Source organism: Solea senegalensis, linkage group LG8, assembly GCF_019176455.1.
Source record: "Solea senegalensis isolate Sse05_10M linkage group LG8, IFAPA_SoseM_1, whole genome shotgun sequence".
Taxonomy (NCBI): domain Eukaryota; kingdom Metazoa; phylum Chordata; class Actinopteri; order Pleuronectiformes; family Soleidae; genus Solea; species Solea senegalensis.
In genome coordinates, this window is record NC_058028.1 from 9,350,057 (window position 1) to 9,367,642 (window position 17,586).

At 41.2% G+C, this 17,586-nt stretch overlaps 1 protein-coding gene across 1 annotated transcript; it reads right to left on the reverse strand.

Annotated features, from left to right (window-relative positions):
• Positions 1 to 566: 566 nt before the first annotated feature.
• Positions 567 to 17,302, reverse strand: LOC122773280 (RNA-binding protein Nova-1-like). Its single transcript, XM_044031827.1, has 2 exons — positions 17,141 to 17,302; positions 567 to 1,609 (listed from the first exon to the last, which is right to left on the reverse strand). The coding sequence occupies exons 1-2, from the start codon at positions 17,219 to 17,221 to the stop codon at positions 587 to 589; spliced, it is 1,104 nt and encodes a 367-aa protein (XP_043887762.1). The 5' UTR covers positions 17,222 to 17,302; the 3' UTR covers positions 567 to 586.
• Between the last annotated feature and the right edge of the window lie 284 nt (positions 17,303 to 17,586).

Consider the following 17,586-nt stretch of genomic DNA (forward strand, 5'->3'; position numbering starts at 1 on the left):
CTGCAGTGGGAGGGAAGGGTAAGGGTTTCTTCCATAACAGAGTTTGGATTAAGGGGGAGAGAGGGTTGTACCCCGTAAATGCCAACCCCCCCTCCCCCTCTGTGTGCCCCTGCCCTTCCCTCCCTCCCCCACTTCCTGCAGCCTCTCAGGCAGGTGGCCTGTCTACATGGCATTCAGCTTTGTCCACAAAATACACAAGCAAACAAACAGACAGCTTAACTGACTAAACGGAACAAAACAAACAAAACCAACCATAAAACAAAACAAAACAATTCCCGCAAAAGGTCAAGACGTTAAGTAATAAAACTTATTTACATTTTACACATTTTTTTTTCTTGGTTTTTCAGCGTGATAACTCGCTCCTCTCCCTCCTCGTCTTCTCAGCACATTTTTGCTTCGCGTCAAAAACTTTTTTAATAAAGAATACTGAAAACACGCAGAAGAAAATAGCGTGGACGTTTCCTTTCGACATTCTTGCTCTCCTCTCCTTTTTCCGTACTCACTCTCTCTTTGTTTATACTCCTCCCCCAAGCCCCCACTCTTTTTTTTTCCTCTTTTCCTCCTCGTTTCTCATTGGCTGTCAGGTTTAGCCCACCTTCTGTGGGTTGGTGGCGCGTACCCCCTGCTCGTAGGTGATCCGCTGGCTGATCAGGTACTGTGCAGCCTGTGTGGCGGCCTGGGAACCCGTGATGGTGACCTTCCTGTTCCGAGTTCCAGGGATGAACTCGCCCTTCTTGGAGATCTGAATCCTGGCACCAGTCAGCTCCTGGTACTCCACTAGCGTCTTCCCTCCTTTCCCCAAGATGGCTCCCACCAGGTTTTCTGGCACGGCAATCTCGACCACTTCCTTCGCTCCTTCTGCTAGCTTCTCTGTGGCCAGTAGAGATGACGCCACTAGAGGTGACGCAGCGCTTAAGTAGCCATTGGTGGCGCCTGTGGCGGCAGCCAAGGATCCCAGGGAGAAGCCTCCGAGACCGGCTGCTGGGTGAGCGGCGCTAGTGGATGCATCGCTGGCGTAGGATGCTAACAAATTTGCTGCAGCGGCAGCTGCTGGATTAGCGTTAGCTGCTACAGCGGCTAACACGCCTGAGGCTGCAGCGGGGTTCAGCCCAAGACCCAGGGAGTTGGTGTTGTAGCCGTAGCTGGCCAGAGTGTTGAGGGCGGAGGTGATGGTCAGCAGGTCATTACCTGAGAGGCTGGACATGGTGGCGGGGAAGGCCCCCACTCCTGCCAGGCCAGCTTGGCCCAGCAGAGAGGAGGCGGTGGCTGCCGCAGCAGCTGCTGCAGCAGGCATGACCTCGGTGGAGTTGGCGTACGGGGAACCGGTGGGGTTGGAGTTGGCGACTGGCCCCGTGATGTTGGAGTAGGAAATATTGAGGCAGGAGGAGCTCTGTGGGTCTTCCTGGATCTTCTGGACGATGATCTCGACAGCTTTGCGGTTCTGCTCGGGTTCTCCGCTGATGGTGACCACACGTTCCTGCAGGTTTATGCCCTCTGGCTTTTGGGATAGCTGCACCCATGCGCCAGACTGCTCCATCACTGCCTTAACTGTAGCTCCACCTTTTCCGATGATCAGCCCCGCCGTGCTATTGGGTACGATGAGCTTGGCCTAGAGAGAGGGGCGAGAGGAAATATGTTATTGCTAAATGGAAATCTTTTTTTTATTATACTAATAAAAAAAATTATAAAGGAGACAAAGTCATGAATGGAGAAGGAGAAGTCACTGCTCCTACTGTTTTCTATGCTGTGTTGTGATGCCTCTTGGAAATATGCAGTGTAATGACAAAAATAATTATGGATTGAGGTGGTAGATGAAATATGGGTTACATCAAAAGAGACACTGAACAGGACTTTTTAGAGATGATCTTGAAAAAGACAGGAAAAGAAAAAACACCCAAAGTAAAGAGACAGAGAGTCTGAATCATGTTTGAATAAAGAGCCAGCGAGGAGGATGAGTTCCTGAGTGTGTGTGTCAGAGATAAAGTGCAAATAGGTGAGTGAATAGTCGACAAAAAGGTAGAACAAGGTAAATATATGGTGGTGGATGGTAGAAGGAGAGAGAGACAAAGAAAGGAGAGGAAAATGCTAAAGTGGCTACTTGTGCGAGGAAAAAAAAATACATCGACTCCCAGGGGTCAGTGTTGCCATGGTAACACAGCTTCAGCATTCAGCACACACACACACTGTCCAAACACAGCACCATATTTTCATTTCACACAATGGCGTGAACATATGGTGTATTATATTTATTCATTGTTGTTGTTCTTCTTCTTTTCTTCAACACATAAAACAATAAGTGTAATATATTTATGTTTTGGTCAAAGAGAGAAGATGAAGCACTTTCTTCAGGCAATTCGTCATTAAATCTGCTCCCGAGCATACAAGCGGGGTGCAGCTAATGATGTTTTCTCTGTTGAAAGCTGGTATTGATCAATGCATCAAATATCCTTACAATCAATGTGTTTAGTCCATTTAATATCAGGGAATAAGTAAAATCGTTCTCGTTTTACCAGACTAAATCAAAGATGTTTAGTTTATTATTAAAAAACACATCTCTGAGAAGCAGGAAAATTTGATCCATCAAATAAACATAATATTGACCTGTTTGTGTTTGGATAACATCTCCCTCTCAGTGAGGTCGACTATGATCAGTGTGGATCCTTCACTGCACACGAAAGACTGGCCTTGTTGTCAAATTAGCTCAACAAACACTGAGCAGCATGAAGATCAACTCAGTCAGAGAAACCTGCAGTTTTGTCCTGTAACAGTCGACTGAAGCGGAATCGTCATGCCTGCTTTTTATTTTAGTTGCCTTTGGTTCCTTTTGCACCTTTTGAATGTGGTCTCTGACGGACATTCAGTCTAGCCTATTTTTTTAGATCCTTTGCACAGCTCTGCCAATATAATCACAACCAAACCTCTTTAGATACCTCCAAAGTAGACATTTTGGCCGAAGGATCAGGTATGGAGTTTGTTGCTGTGTGGATGCAGACAGTGAGTTTTAACACAAACACTCCTGTGGATAATTTCCACAGGATTGGGTCCAGAAGTTCACATACGGCAAACGCAGTGGGACGTTGTGTGGGTGAGACACATTCACATCGGCGGGAGAATCTTTGGATCTTAGAATCCAGGTGATTGAAATGGCGTCTGGCTTGCCAGAGACAGAAAACTCGCACATTCTCTCACTGTGGATTTTCCAGAGTTCCCCCTGGTGTGCTCTCACATGAGCTCACTGGAAATTTTATTAAACTGCTGTGAGGAGAAGCTCTGGAGAATGTCTGGAGCAACCTCTGAGGACATTTGCGTTCACACATACAGTCATCTATGACTACAGAGCATAAAAAAAACAGCTTGACTTGTTACAGTCTGCAGCACTGACCTTCACAAACAATTAACAACCTCATTGTGCTGAATTGAAGGTTAAAGAAATTGTGTTTCTTTGCTCATCAAGAAACGATGTCTTTCAAAGACAGCGGCTGCACATTAGCCACTTAAATGTGTGGGCACTAAAGCCATTCTTTGTCCCCATTGCATTGATTCAACTGTGCAGAGCAACTCCTTGACAAAGCTACAGCAGCTACGTGCTGCTTGTCTGTAAGAGCAATGGTCATATTGTGTGTTGTGCTGCAGAAACACTGGGAGGGATGACGAGATAAAAAAGACCTGGCCTTGATGAAGAAAAGGAGATGATGAAATGAGAGCGGTAGAAAAAGAGAGAGGCTGATTCATCTGTGACGTATTAAGTGAAAAGAATAAAGTGATGCACAATTTTGTTTTGTCTTTCCATGAAAAAGAGAGCATAAAGGAAAGAAATGAGAAATATTCAAACGTGGACGGCATCTTTTCAGCTTAAAATAGAAAAATGTAAAGGTCAGTCCAATTAGCGTCCCTGTTTCGATGCCCTGCTTCATGCACATGCTCTCCGTCTCCCTCTGTTTGCTACAGTTTTAAGGCGAACATTGTTTGCATGGCTGTGGCCCTCGATGCTCACTGCCACGCCAAATTATCCACTTCCTCGCTTCCTGCTTCTTCTTTTTTTCTGTGAGGCAGGAGGTGAATTTCCATAGAAATAGAAAATTAAGTCGAAGCGGACGAAACGAGCGACTGCAGTGTCACATGTTCACACTTGTCGAAGCTTCAGGTGGAAGATTGAGGATCAGCTTTGGCCTGTGAGAGTGGTTCCACGTGTGTGTCTCTCTGTGGGATTAATAGGTGTGATTTCTTTTCTCTTTCAGAACTAGTGGAAGTTTCCATGACTATCGATCGCTGGGTTGTTACTGTGAAGCGCACACAGAGATTGTGTCTGTGTCCTGCTGCTCTCAGAGGCTCTGCTACCTTCTGTTGCAGATTAATGTGAAGAAAGTGCAAAGTGCTAACAAAGTGTTCTGCTGCAGAGCAACTCGGTTTTTCCTCATATGCTCCGTCCTCAAACTCACAAACACCAGATATAACACTTTGGGAGAAGGATGTCGTTAAGACCATTAGATTTCATTATATCTCAGTGTTAATAAGAATGTTTTTCCTAGTGATTCATAATCACATTCAGTTTCTGCAATCAAACTAATTATGTCTGATTATGCATTTTATTAGAGCCAATTTGTAGAGTGAAATCTTTAGTAACCTATGACAATTCATTTGGGGAAAATGTTGTAAAACAATCAATAAATCAAAAAAAAAAATCATCACTCCCAGCTCAAACAACTCCATCTTCTACTACATTTCATTTAATGACTGAAACTATGAATTACATCCAATAATAAAAAAGGCTCTATTTAAGTTTAGTGTGTAAAATGATAGATCTATAGAACGAACGAACCATTCAGTCAGTGCTATATTGCACGATAACGCTGCACTGTAGGTAGATTGTTCAATCCTTATTTTCTTCTTATATCTTTCCTACATGCATCAAACAAAAACAACACAAAATATAAATCACCTGCTGAGCCCTGGCTCGTTTACAGACCAGAAAAACAACAACATTTTTTCACATTTCTAACACCACATATGCAACCTCACACATACGGTTTGTAAAACGTTCTCATTTCTGGGTGTAATTTGGACACAAACTTCCGACAGATGAGATAATATGTAAACACAAATTCCTCTTTTCACCATGAATTTCAGCTGTAAAAAGTGTTTGCCCACAAACGCATCTCGCACCGGCACTCGCCAAGGCCTTAAATGTCTTCTGGAAGTCTAATTTTGCATCCGGCAATGTTCCACCGAGTCTTTTTTTTTTTTTCGTTCAAGAGGCAACATTTTCAAAATGGTAGTTTTTGCGCAGTGAGGAGATGAGCGGGCGGCGGGGGGTAAAGACGGAGACAACGCATGAAAGAAGCTGGTGACAGACAGCGAGAGAGGGAGGGAGCCAAAAAGACTTTACCCATGAACCCTTTCATCCTCGGCTCTCTGCACTAAAACATTCTCTCTTTTTCCACACAAACACACACGCAGTAAGAGTGTTGGTGTAAAGGTGGGAGGATAAACAGTGGCGTACAGCGCTGTCTGATCCCTCCTGGCGCTAATGATCACATCCACCATCTTTATATCCAACTGATTCTCCGCTAATGAGCTTCTCCGTTCGCCCCCACTCCTCCTCCTCCTCCTCCTCCTCCTCTGCTTTCTTTCCGTTCTCTTTCCATTTAATTTTTTTTCTCTCCCTTGCATTTTTGACCCTGCATTCCATATAATAGCTTATTAAAATCTATATGTGGAATGAGTTCACATTTTAATGTAATCGTTCATTGTTTTTCAGGCTCAATAAATCAAAGACTACACACACACACACACAGAACAAGGCGTTTAAATGGGACTGGTTTAATTTATCTGACATGACTGTTGGTTCAGTTCACTCTAATGGCAACTTAACCACGCAACCTCCTGCCTTCCCACAATCCTCTGCTCTACGAACCCAAACATAAAGAAGATTATGTGACAGCTGGCAGCATCCAGACAATCGCTCCTAAAGTGACGGCTCTTTCATGTTTCCCTCAGCTTCACCCTTTAAAGTTGCTTTTTCTCCACATTCTCTTGATCTCTGGTGTCTCCATTTTTGTTTCATGTTTTTTTTTTTTGTCTTCTAGAAGAGCTTCATGTGTGCCGGAGAAACTTTTCCTCAAAGAGAAGAAGAGAGGCGGGTTTTGGCGTCCATCCAGCTGCTGAAATGTCCTGTTTCTGCAGCTGCTGGACTGAGGTCGGAGGTCAAAGCCAATCTCCTGTTCATGGAGACACTTGGAGACACAGTGTGAGGACGGGAAGCTTTGGCCTCAGCAGGGAGAGAACGACTTAGCCGATTTACAAAGACCAACGACGTCAAACTGCAAAAAGCTTATGCTCTGATGTAAATGTCTTTAAATATCAGAATTTCTACAGCACAAAAGCGATGTGCTAACGTTACATCTGCATTTTCTTGGGTTTGAGCTCATGCACATGCACATATTTGGAAGGAGCCTGGAACAACCTTCCAACTGAATGACCTGCAAAGCTGTGATTTTAGATTTTGTAATAAATGAAATAATGAAAAGAGAAATTGACAGTGCACAAACAAGAGGGGAACTAGTTACAGTATATTCAACATTTGGAAATTGTTCTCAGTTGTTGTACTGTTATATTTCGAGACCAGACTGTGTTGGTGGTTCGATCTCAGCTCCTCACGTCTGTGTGAAGACACTGAATGGCAAATTGCCATTGAAGGCTGTGCCTGTATGTGAATAATGTGAGATAGAAAAAAAGCACAGTATATATAGTAGATGCACTATATGAATGGGTGCAACTGTGTTTAAATAGCAAAACCACAGTAAAATGTCTTTTTCATTATTTGTCATCATCACTTATTAGAGAAAGTTTAGGTAATTGCTCTTCTGTGACCTCATTACTCTTCACCAGATGATGATGATGATGATGATGATGAAACCATCCTCCAAACCTCTAAGAGTTCAATATAATCTCACACTTCATGCATGACATAGCCTCCTTGTTCACTGTCATCATGTTTGAAAAATTAATTGTTCCTGAATTAGATGTGAATCAAGCAGATGGATAATTGTTGCTCTACAGTCTCCCTGTTGCCCTGAAGTAGCTGCAGCGATGTTGCAACAGCAAATGTGTGTGTGTGTGTGTGTCTTAATATGTTTGTGTTGTGGATAAACAACTGGTTGTGATGTGCCAATGGGGTGAAGAGGTCAAATCTGAGAGAGTAATGTCTCTTAAACGGATAACAACCATGAGCACACACACAAACTTTTTCTATCTCTGTAAAGAAACCTCATGGACATAATGAATGCATTCCCAAGCTACTTACACTAACCTTAACCATCACAACTAAGTGCCAAACCCTAAAACCATGAATCCTTAACCCTGAAAAAGCCATTTAACCAAAATGTCCCCACATAGATAGATTTGTAGTCTTTTAGGTCCCCACGAGGATGTGGTTTGCACAGCTACCCTTTTTTGAGCTCTGCAGTCATTTTCTATTCATTTGAACAGCTGAGACAAAGCATTAATCCCTAACCTTAACCACAATAAGTAAACTTAACCAGTTTGTCAGAAATGAGGTTCTGCCTTTATATTATGCTTCTCTTGTCTTGATGAAGACTCAAAGCTGCTTTACAATACAGTTTTATCATTCACCCATTCACCCATTCACTCACAGCACATTTTCTATCACAGATCTTTCATATTCATTCACATGCTGCCAGCACAGCTATCAGTATCAACACAGGGTTAAACAAAGCACATACAGTACAAACACACACACACACGTTTTAACCTTGACGTTCAGTAGCATGAACACAGGTGTCAAATCATTGCCTCTCTTGTGTGTCAACTCAGTCTGACGCTGATCGGATTCAACAAAATCGAAATCTGAAACTTAAACCGACATCAACATTAAGAGAAAAAAAAGTCAAATATTCATTCAAGCAAAAGAAGTATCATGATTGTGTTATAATTTTAAACTCCTGTTATCGTTTTAATATTCGACTTTAGCTTGTGCATCATTTCATACCACGGTGAAATGAGCGTCGCTCTGCAATAACAACCACAACTGCTGCTTCTCTCCCTCCTCTCATCTGTCCTTCATCCCTTCATCTTAACACTCCTCACTCCACTTTCTTCTTCTGTGTCTCTCACTATGTCGGCGCTGCCACCGCGGTGACGACGAGTCCTCTCGTACGAACTCTGTGTCGCGTTCCGCACGGGTCACACTGGCCACTGTCACTGAAGGCCAAACGGACAAATGCCAAGGCGAAGGTACAATACACACACATTCCCTGAGACGCACACACACACACACACACACACACACACACACACACACACACACACACACACACACACACACACACACACACACACACACACACACACACACACACACACACACACACAGATATAGAGCAAGTTGAGAACAGCAGACAACTGTTGATGAGATGGCTGGAGTTTGAACTTTGAAGTCTTAAGCGGGCGGATTCAGCTTAACCTTCCTCCTCCTGATCCACAGGCTTAGTCACCTCACTCTCTCCCTCTGTCCTCCATCACTCTGCCTGTCTCCATCAGTCTGTGTCATCCCTATTTTCCATCTCCCTCTCCCTCTCTCTCCCTGTCTTTCAGCTTTCATTCTCTGGCTTGTCCAGGAGCAGAAATCCCCCTGCAGGTTAAATATAACTGCGGCACAGAGAATCCAGGAGACAATGATTGACAGTGAGGGAGCAGGGACACACAAAACAATACACAAACACACACACACAGGTTCAGGGAGCTGTCATTTTAACCCTTAGTGTTCACGCAGATCCGTGCCGCAGGTGCACCCTTGGTAAATTGTCGTGGGAATAATACATAGCTCCTTATATGGACATCCTGGATGTGTGTGTTTATAAGGTCACACATATAGTTTTTTTTTTTATCTTCTTATGGTGTTGAGTCAAAATGATGATACATTTTATACCACTTTTTAAAAAATAAATAAAAATATAATGGGAGGAATTGTGCAAAAGTCACAAAATAGACAGTTTGTCTTCTATTTTAGTTCAAGCGGAGGAAACTTTGAACTGTGACGTGTTCCATAGTTTTTTGCTCAGGTGTGTTTATATAGTTGGTGAAAATATTAAAAAAAATATAGAATTTCATCAGAATGCCTGTAAGTTCTGCTGAAAAATAGGATATAAAACACAGCCTAAATTATCTGTGTTCTAAGGTTTCCAAGGCATAAGGCAAAACATAGAATTATCCCAAACCTGAACACATCTACGATTCACGTCGTAGCCCTTAAACCTAACCAAACCAAAGGGTTTGGTCTCCATGAGGTCTACTGGTCCTGACAAGGTTGGCATTTATGCCAGAAAATGTCCTAAAAGAGACGAATGCCACACACAAAGCTTCCACCTTCCCCTTTTCATGAATCTTTAACCAGTATTTTGTTGTTGCTGCATGAACAATATACACATATAGAGTAGAAAGTGTAAACACAGAGAAACACATGTTTACAATTAGGGCTGGATTTATGTCTAGGTTGTTTTTGTTTAAATGATCACATTTTCCTCTCTGGAGGTGATCGAAATAATTCCATCACTGTACATGGTTTTCTTGCTTTAACAGATTTAATGCTTAGAACGTAAGAAAGGGAAAAAATACACGTGTGTTGCACTCATTTTTTAACATGAATATTTGTGGATTTATTTATCAATAAACATTGTGTGTGTGTGTTTGTTTCTCCTCTGTCTCCATCATTACGAGCGTGCTGTGAAGCCAAGACTCGTTCAAGTCCAAACATTTTAATGGAGGCACAGAAAAGTTTCCACAGACACCAAACGTGTGGCTGAAATTTTGGGATTTTTGAAGAATGTAAATTGAAGCACAATAAATCAATGGACGGTGAAGGTTAACATCGTGTAACTGAAGAGTTTTCTCTGGTGAACAGCAGGATAATTATTGGTTCTCTCAAACACAGAATTACAGGACTATTTTTTAAGTTGCTGACAAATGACAACAAGTACAATCAGCCAAAAAATTATTTGTTTCAGACGGAATTAAATATTCAGACAGAATTTAAACTACACTGTTTCACTATTTCACTAATTTCACAGTTGTCACAACTGTGAGTTAAACTTCAAAATATTATAAATAAAATAAAATGAATATAGATCACATTCATTCAAGAGTAAAATAAATATATAAATAAATAAATAAAAAAATAAAAAACGGGCAAAAAGGTCTCAGTTTACTCCAAATATGGGCACCACCATCTTGTGTTGGAGCCATAGTATCAAGGTAGTAAAGTAAAGTTTATTTCTATGGTAAAAGTTTATTCATATAGTAAACAATGTTTACATTAAAAAGAAAAACTTTATATAAAATCAAGTAGAATAATTAAAAGCAATTAAAAAAGTAAATAACAGTAATGATAAAAGAAGAAATTACATATACAGTGTATAAGCTCATTTGGGTTTTGGTTCTGTTATTGATATGAATAGATTAATTTTGCATCATAAATATGTTTACAACATTACATACCCAACAAATATATCATCATCATAAAAGTGATACATAAAAGAATAAAGTAGTTCTACATGTAATTTAACTTTATTTATTTCTTTTTACTTTTAGTCTGTGTCTCATTTTCCACCATGAGAGAGAAGAGGTTCATGACCTGTCCTGCATCCAGCCAACAGGTGGCGGTCAAGATGATTTGAGGGATGTCGTTGTCTGTTAATAATCACAACAAGGATCCTAAACCTGGCTGTACATCACTCATGAGAATATTGTTATCATGTCATTTGTAAGAGACAGTGTAGAGTTCTAAAATAATGTGTAGGTGTGATCGGCGCGATAATGAATCAAATCCCCTCCTGAAGATGCATTTAGACGATCATACCTGATCATTTCTTTTAATCCTACACACACACACACTGAAGATGAAAACATCCACCAACACTTAGCTCTTTTTATAGCAATTCATTAGTTTTTACACGGTGTCAAATTAAAGAAAGGGAAGATAGAACATTAAAGTCTCTATAAAATGGATCAAAGTCATAATCTCTGCCTGTGTAATGAACTGTCAGATCTTTCCTTCCTTCCTTCCTTCTTCCACGTGTGTTCACCTCTTTCACCTCCTCTCTCCTCTGTCCACCAACCAGCAGGAGAAAGGTAAAATAAAAAACAACAACCTACCCTGCTTTGTTCAAACATACTTTCCATGTGGCACAAATATCTTTAATACGCACATCACACCTGCTAAAGATTACTTTTATTTTTCAGTGCACCAATCATGAAACAGATGTGATGAGTCATCACGTGTTGCTCTGCTGACTCAGCACCGAGAAACTGAGCAGGAAACAGATACAGTAGAAGAAACATTATTTTACATTTATCATATGAATTTAAAAATAAACTGAGCTCATCTTTGTATCCAACTTTCAGCAGGATTCCACAAAAACTTGGTAAGAGGGTGGGGGTCAAAGGTCGAGGAAGATCATCTTCAATAATTTGTTTCTCAACATTTTCCTTGAATTTCTCAAGAAATAATCCAGCGATCATTACGGAAAAATGAGACATGATTATGTAGAATATCTATAAAATCTGGAGCAGCTTCGGAAACTTTCAGCCGCTTTCTAAAAAAACTCTGAATACTGAATTTATCAGGTGGACACAACGCACTGGTTTCTGGTGCAGGTTGGTATAAATCTCTAGCGCAAACAAACAAAGAAAACCTCTAATCTCATTTTAAATAATTCAACAAACAGCAACAGATTCACTGAAACCTGTATCATGATGGCAAAATATCACATGTGCAACAATAAACTAGAAAGAAGACATAATTCTACCATTATTGATCAACAACATGCTCATCATACATCTGTTTTATCTTTGAGTTTTATTTGAGTATATCATTTATTTATGATGAGGGTTGGAAGTTGGAAACTTTGTTGAAGGTACATAAGAAACATAAACATAGTATAAATATTGTAGCATAATCGTGGCTAAAACAATCAGATTTGATGTGGACACAGTTGAGTATTATATGCTGTTCCTCAATCACTGGGACAGAGCACTAACACTACTTACAGCAGGGCTACTGAGGCCACGCCCCCTACATGCACTGTGCCATCACATGCACAATCATTTCTAGAATTCTAGAACAACTAAAGCTACTCTTCTATATATTATGATGGGCTTTATGTGTTTAGATTTAGGTTGGTATGTGATTCAGTTTCTTAAAACTAAAGTTTTCTAGAAATTTACCAGACATTTTCCAGGAATTGTCCACCCCTTTGCAACCCTATTTACGACTTTAATCACTTTCAGATGTTGAGATTTGAACCCTTGTGGAATTAAAAAAGTTCTTCTCCTTTATTCCTTCATTCATTGATCTCTAAGTCAGAGCTGACCCGAACTGTGTGTGTGTTCCACTCGGACTCTTTTCTATCTCACACTCCAGGCTCTTGATCATCTGACACGACGCGAGCCAGACTCAATTTTCCTGACATTTATGGGCGAACTTCCTGTGCGGTAAGAAAATAACAGGAAGGAGGAAACAGGTGTTTGGGCTGGAGGTGAAAGGTCACAGGAAATGGCTTCTCTCTTCCTGCGCTGGTCAGAAAAACAACAAAAAGAAAAGAAAAGCACAGAGTAGATGTGTCTCTGTCCGTTCACCTTTCAGGGCAGTTGTCATCAAAGTGCTGCTGAAGATTTCATTTTGAGTAAAGGCGTGTGTGCGCGGAGCAGCCCGCGCCAAGAATAGCTCCACGATAATACCACAACAAAACCACAGGCCTTTTACAGCTGATCTCACAGGGGACGCAGCGTCTACTCTGCAGCTCACTTTCAAACACCATAATGCAACAATAGCAGTCAGTAGGCCATGTTTTACTGTCAATATGAATACAATATTGATCCAGTAAGTAGGTGATGCTTCACTACATTATACTGTACATAAACACAGTGTGGGAGGCCTCCGGAGTGCTTTGGCTTTTACGTGATGATCCCCAATGTTTACAAGCTGCTGCTTCTGCTTTCATGGGAACTTTTTCCCTCTACAAATTAGAAGAGCTGCAACAACTGATCTGTTGTCCACTAATTTAATTACCAACAGATTAATTGAGTTATGTTCTGTGGCTTCAGCTTCATAAATGTGACAATGATCTGGTTACTTTGCTCCTCTATGAAAGTAAACTGAATACATTTGGTCCGTGAACAAACCGTTGGATTTAAAGAGGTCGTTACTTTGAGGTTTGAGAAACATTTCCTGACATCTTTATTGACTGAACAATCAACTCATCGTGAAAAGAATTAACCGCTAATAAACAAGGTCATTATTTGCAGCCCTAAAACATAGTAAACAAAAAATATCTGAAAATAATTATGTAAATAAATGATGATGATGATATAAAAGAAGTTTGTGTTTATTTTGAAATGTAACACATGTCAATCTGAATATCAGACTCAATAATGTTGAATCATATTAGATGTTGTGACTCAGAATCAGAATATTTACATTGTAGTTCTGTATGTCGTGTCACTACTCCCATGAAAGCTGTATAATTGAATCCAACATAAACAAACTACCAAATCATATATGAGGTTTAACTCTCATAAAAGTATTTACAGCTTGTGCGCATCAGTTTCCACATTAGAGTCTACATCGTAACACTAGGGGGCGCTGCAGCATGAGCACGCGACCAAAAATCAAACACCGGAATAATGAATGTCATAAAACCCCCGGTGTCGATAAATCCTCCACCGGTTTGTCGTGTCAGAGCTCATTAAAGTAATTCAGCTCCTAAATCATTTCAGTCACTGCCGTGTTGTCCTGTTGTCATGTGACGCTTCGTCTGTCGGTGTCGTTGTTGCTCTGTGTTTGTTCTTCTTCTTCTATCAGCAGCAGCCGCAGCCGCAGCAGCAGCAGCAGCAGCAGCAGCAGCCGCAGCCGCAGCCGCAGCAGCAGCAGCTCTCTGTCACTCTGCAGCTGTCGGCTAACAAGACTTCAGAGATGCCTCCAACTCTCAGTCATCCTTCCTCTCCCTTTTACATCTATCTATCTATCTATCTGTCTATCTATCTATCTATCTATCTATCTATCTATCTATCTATCTATCTATCTATCTATCTATCTATCTATCTATCTATCTATCTATCTATCTATCAAAGTCAAACTTCCAAGCTACTCTCTCTCTCTCTCTCCACCCTGAACCCCTGACTCTCTCTCAGTCCGGGGAACCAGTATTGCCGACACCACATGCTACAACAGCCGTGCTCTTGACAAGAAGAAGAAGAAGAGGAGATTTTCTCCACAACCTGAAATAGCAGACAATCACTGGACACCATTTCATCTGTCAGAAGCACATGTGTGATGTCAGTGTTGTTTTAGTGTTGTGGTATTCAAACCCCTCTGAGGGTCTCCTATAACTTCTTTACTGAGTAGATTAGGAGAGGACCTCTGACCTTAGAACATGTACACGAGTGGGAGGGTGTGACTGCAGTCACACATGTTTTATGTTTGAAATACTGGGAATCTGTCGGATTCAAAAGTAAGAAATATATTCAAAATAAAACAAATTTACTAACAAGTAAGTGATTATGATTTTACGACCTACATACCTAATGACCTGTCTGTCTGTCTAATCAGTTTATCAGTTGACTATTTATGCCTCTCTATACAACAATAAACTGAATATCTTTGGTTTGTGGACAGAGCAAGTGATTGAGGTTTGGGACAGACAGATTGACAGTTTTTGGACCACAGAAACTAACCGACTGATTAGATGTTGATGGAAATCGTTATTATTTACAGCCGTAGATGCAAAGCCTAAAGATATGAGAGTGAGTGCTCAGCAGCACGGAGAGCTGTACATTTGTAAAACAGAACAGTTTAAAGTCTGAATCACATGCAGAGTATAAACATCAAATTTCATGATAAGCCTTTTAAGGGTAATATCTTGTTTATTTTTCACTCAGATTTTGACACTGTTGTTGAACAGTGGAGGTCTCTGTGTGTCCAGAATGTCTCTCTCTCTGTGCGTGTGTGTGTGTAAGCACGTGTGTGCATCTGTGTGTCGTCAAAAGCAGACAAACCCATTTAGTCTCCTCTCTGACGCAGTATAAATAGCCTGAAGAGCAACAGGGGATTCGCCCTCATATTATAAGTGTCTGAATATCAGCAGCTATTAGCCTGCTCATCTCCCTGCAGCTGCTCATCTCCAACCAAAACAGCTTTACACGGCTGTCAGTCAGTCAGTCAGTCAGTCACGGGCTCAGACCATCACCATGCACAGGATCTGGTCTTGATAAAAGAAAAAATGATAAATGCGACACATATTGGATTCTCACATCTCTTTCCGATAAAAAAACAAAACGCTGTTCATTCTGAAAAAGTGACTTCAGGGTGTGGGGGTTTATGCACTGCAGTATTTTCAGACTCTGAGCAACAGCTTCCCTTAGTCTCTCCGTGTTGCCTGGCAACTGCAACCCAAGTTTGGTGTGGGAAAAAGTTGCCCTACCTCACACTTTGAGGGATGAACTGTGAATATGAGCCGGGCCTCGTCACCCTTCATCATGAGGTCATCGGTGACTGACCTCACTGTCACTGATGAAATCATTCTCAAGATTTTAAATCAGAACATGATGGAGAAAAAAAAATCAATACAAACAATACTGTTATCTGCAGCAGCAGCAGTGTGTGCGTGTGTGGGCTCAAGGACAGAGTGTGGGTGGGTAAGTGTGTGCATGTGTCCAGCAGCGATTAACTATGCATAAAACTGCACCTTAGGATTGTGCGCTCCACGAAAACAACCCTCTGAATCTCTGAGAAGCTGTAATCAGTCAAAAAAAGCTGCAGCAGACACTCGCTGTAAAGTCTGTTTATGACAGAGGATGAGAAATCGCAGCAGGGGAAAAGTACACAACTCCAATGCAACAGCAGAGCATCCGAGAAAACGCCGTTAATAATGTATCAAGATGTGCCGTTAGTTTACTTTTTTATTTCTTAGCTTTCTTTGTTGTTCCTTTAATGTTTAATTTAATAATTTTGGTGTCAAACCACTGCACTGCACTGCAGTCTATGTGTGTGTATTTGTTTACTCTTTTCTGGCATAAACACTAACCTCGTCAGGACCAATAAGTAGACCTAAAACCTGGTCCTAATGAGGCAAAACATAATTTCTGATGACCTGGTTACGTTTAAGGCTTTGAAGATTTGAACTAAGAAAGTAAGAGTTTAACATTTACTGGCATAAGGGCATTTGTGTCCTAAGAAGAATAGCTGCACAAACCTGTGTGTGTGTGTGTGTGTGTGTGTGTGTGTGTTGCACAGTCCTTAATAGTCAATACATGGAAACAATGCCAGACCTGGCTAATCAATAGGCAACAATCATGAAGAGAGAATCATGATAACCACTTAAATAGATTGGGATTATAATCAATGGCTGCACTAATTGTCCTCAATCACACAGCTGCTGCTGCTGCTGCTGGTGGCGCTTACACCCATGGTTCTCAAACTGAGGTACATGTACCACCAGTGGTGCGCAAGCTTTCTCTGGTGGTACTTTTTGGTGGAATTTTGAGGAAAATGACACAAATAACAAAAAACACCTAATCTCTCACTCCATTTTAATCTAATTTCACTACACCAGCAAATGATCGTATTGGGATTAAATCTGCCTCCAGTGAAAGTGTAGTTGACTTTACTTGGTCTATTTACACCTCTGTATATTAATGTTGGTACTAATGGTGTTACTGTGAGAGATACTTGGTGTAAAAAGGTAAACTTGTGATTTACTTTCACCAGCCTTGACTCAACATATGGTCTAAATGTCATCATGATGATGTCGTTATGAAATGGCATGATCACAAAATAGAAAAAATCCTCTCTGTCCCTCATCTGTTTCATGTCAATACGGTTACTCGTTATTTTCCCTTTTTTTTGGTTTTATTGGCGTCATTCCGCTCCAAACAGAAAATCCCGACTCGACCACAGCAACACACATGATTTGTTGTTCCAAACACAAACGCTTCCTTCCCTCTCTCCCTCTCTCCTCTCCTCCTCAGTCAGCTGGGCAGCAGAGTTTGGCATACACACACACACAAACAAAGCTAAAACTACAAGCCTACAAGGAGCAGAGCAGAACAAAGTGGAGGCGACACCAACCTGTTTGACACGGTCTGGGTTGACGGTGGTCTGAGGCTGCAGGATGCTGACCGGCTCTGTCTTCTGAGTGCTCTGAGGCATCTCCCTCACTTTCTCAGCGATGAAGTCGTGGACGCCGTTCAGCGCCTCCACCGTCCCCTGGATAAGACACACGCGCTCTGTCGTACCTGAACACACAGACACAAGTAGATATAGACATGAGTTTAAAGATGCAAATGATCCAAGAAGTGCTTGAAAAGTCTGTATTACTTTGATGAGTGAAAATATGCTGCCAAACATTCATCTCCTTCACATTTCTTTATTAATGTGCCAATGAGCTTTGAAAGAGCCATTCATTTTTCAGGTAAAGGCTGGATGTTGATGCTCCTCAATCTCAATCTGAATTTTCTATTTTCATCATTTTCATGTGCAGTTGAATTACAATGAACCCTGTGTCTTCTCAGCAA

Coding starts and splice junctions, on each gene's coding strand:
- LOC122773280 (XM_044031827.1), bottom strand. CDS start 17,221: ATGCCTCAGAGCACTCAGAAGACAGAGCCGGTCAGCATCCTGCAGCCT. Junction 1,610..17,140: donor ACCCAGACCGTGTCAAACAG/GTTGGTGTCGCC, acceptor CCCTCTCTCTAG/GCCAAGCTCATCGTACCCAA.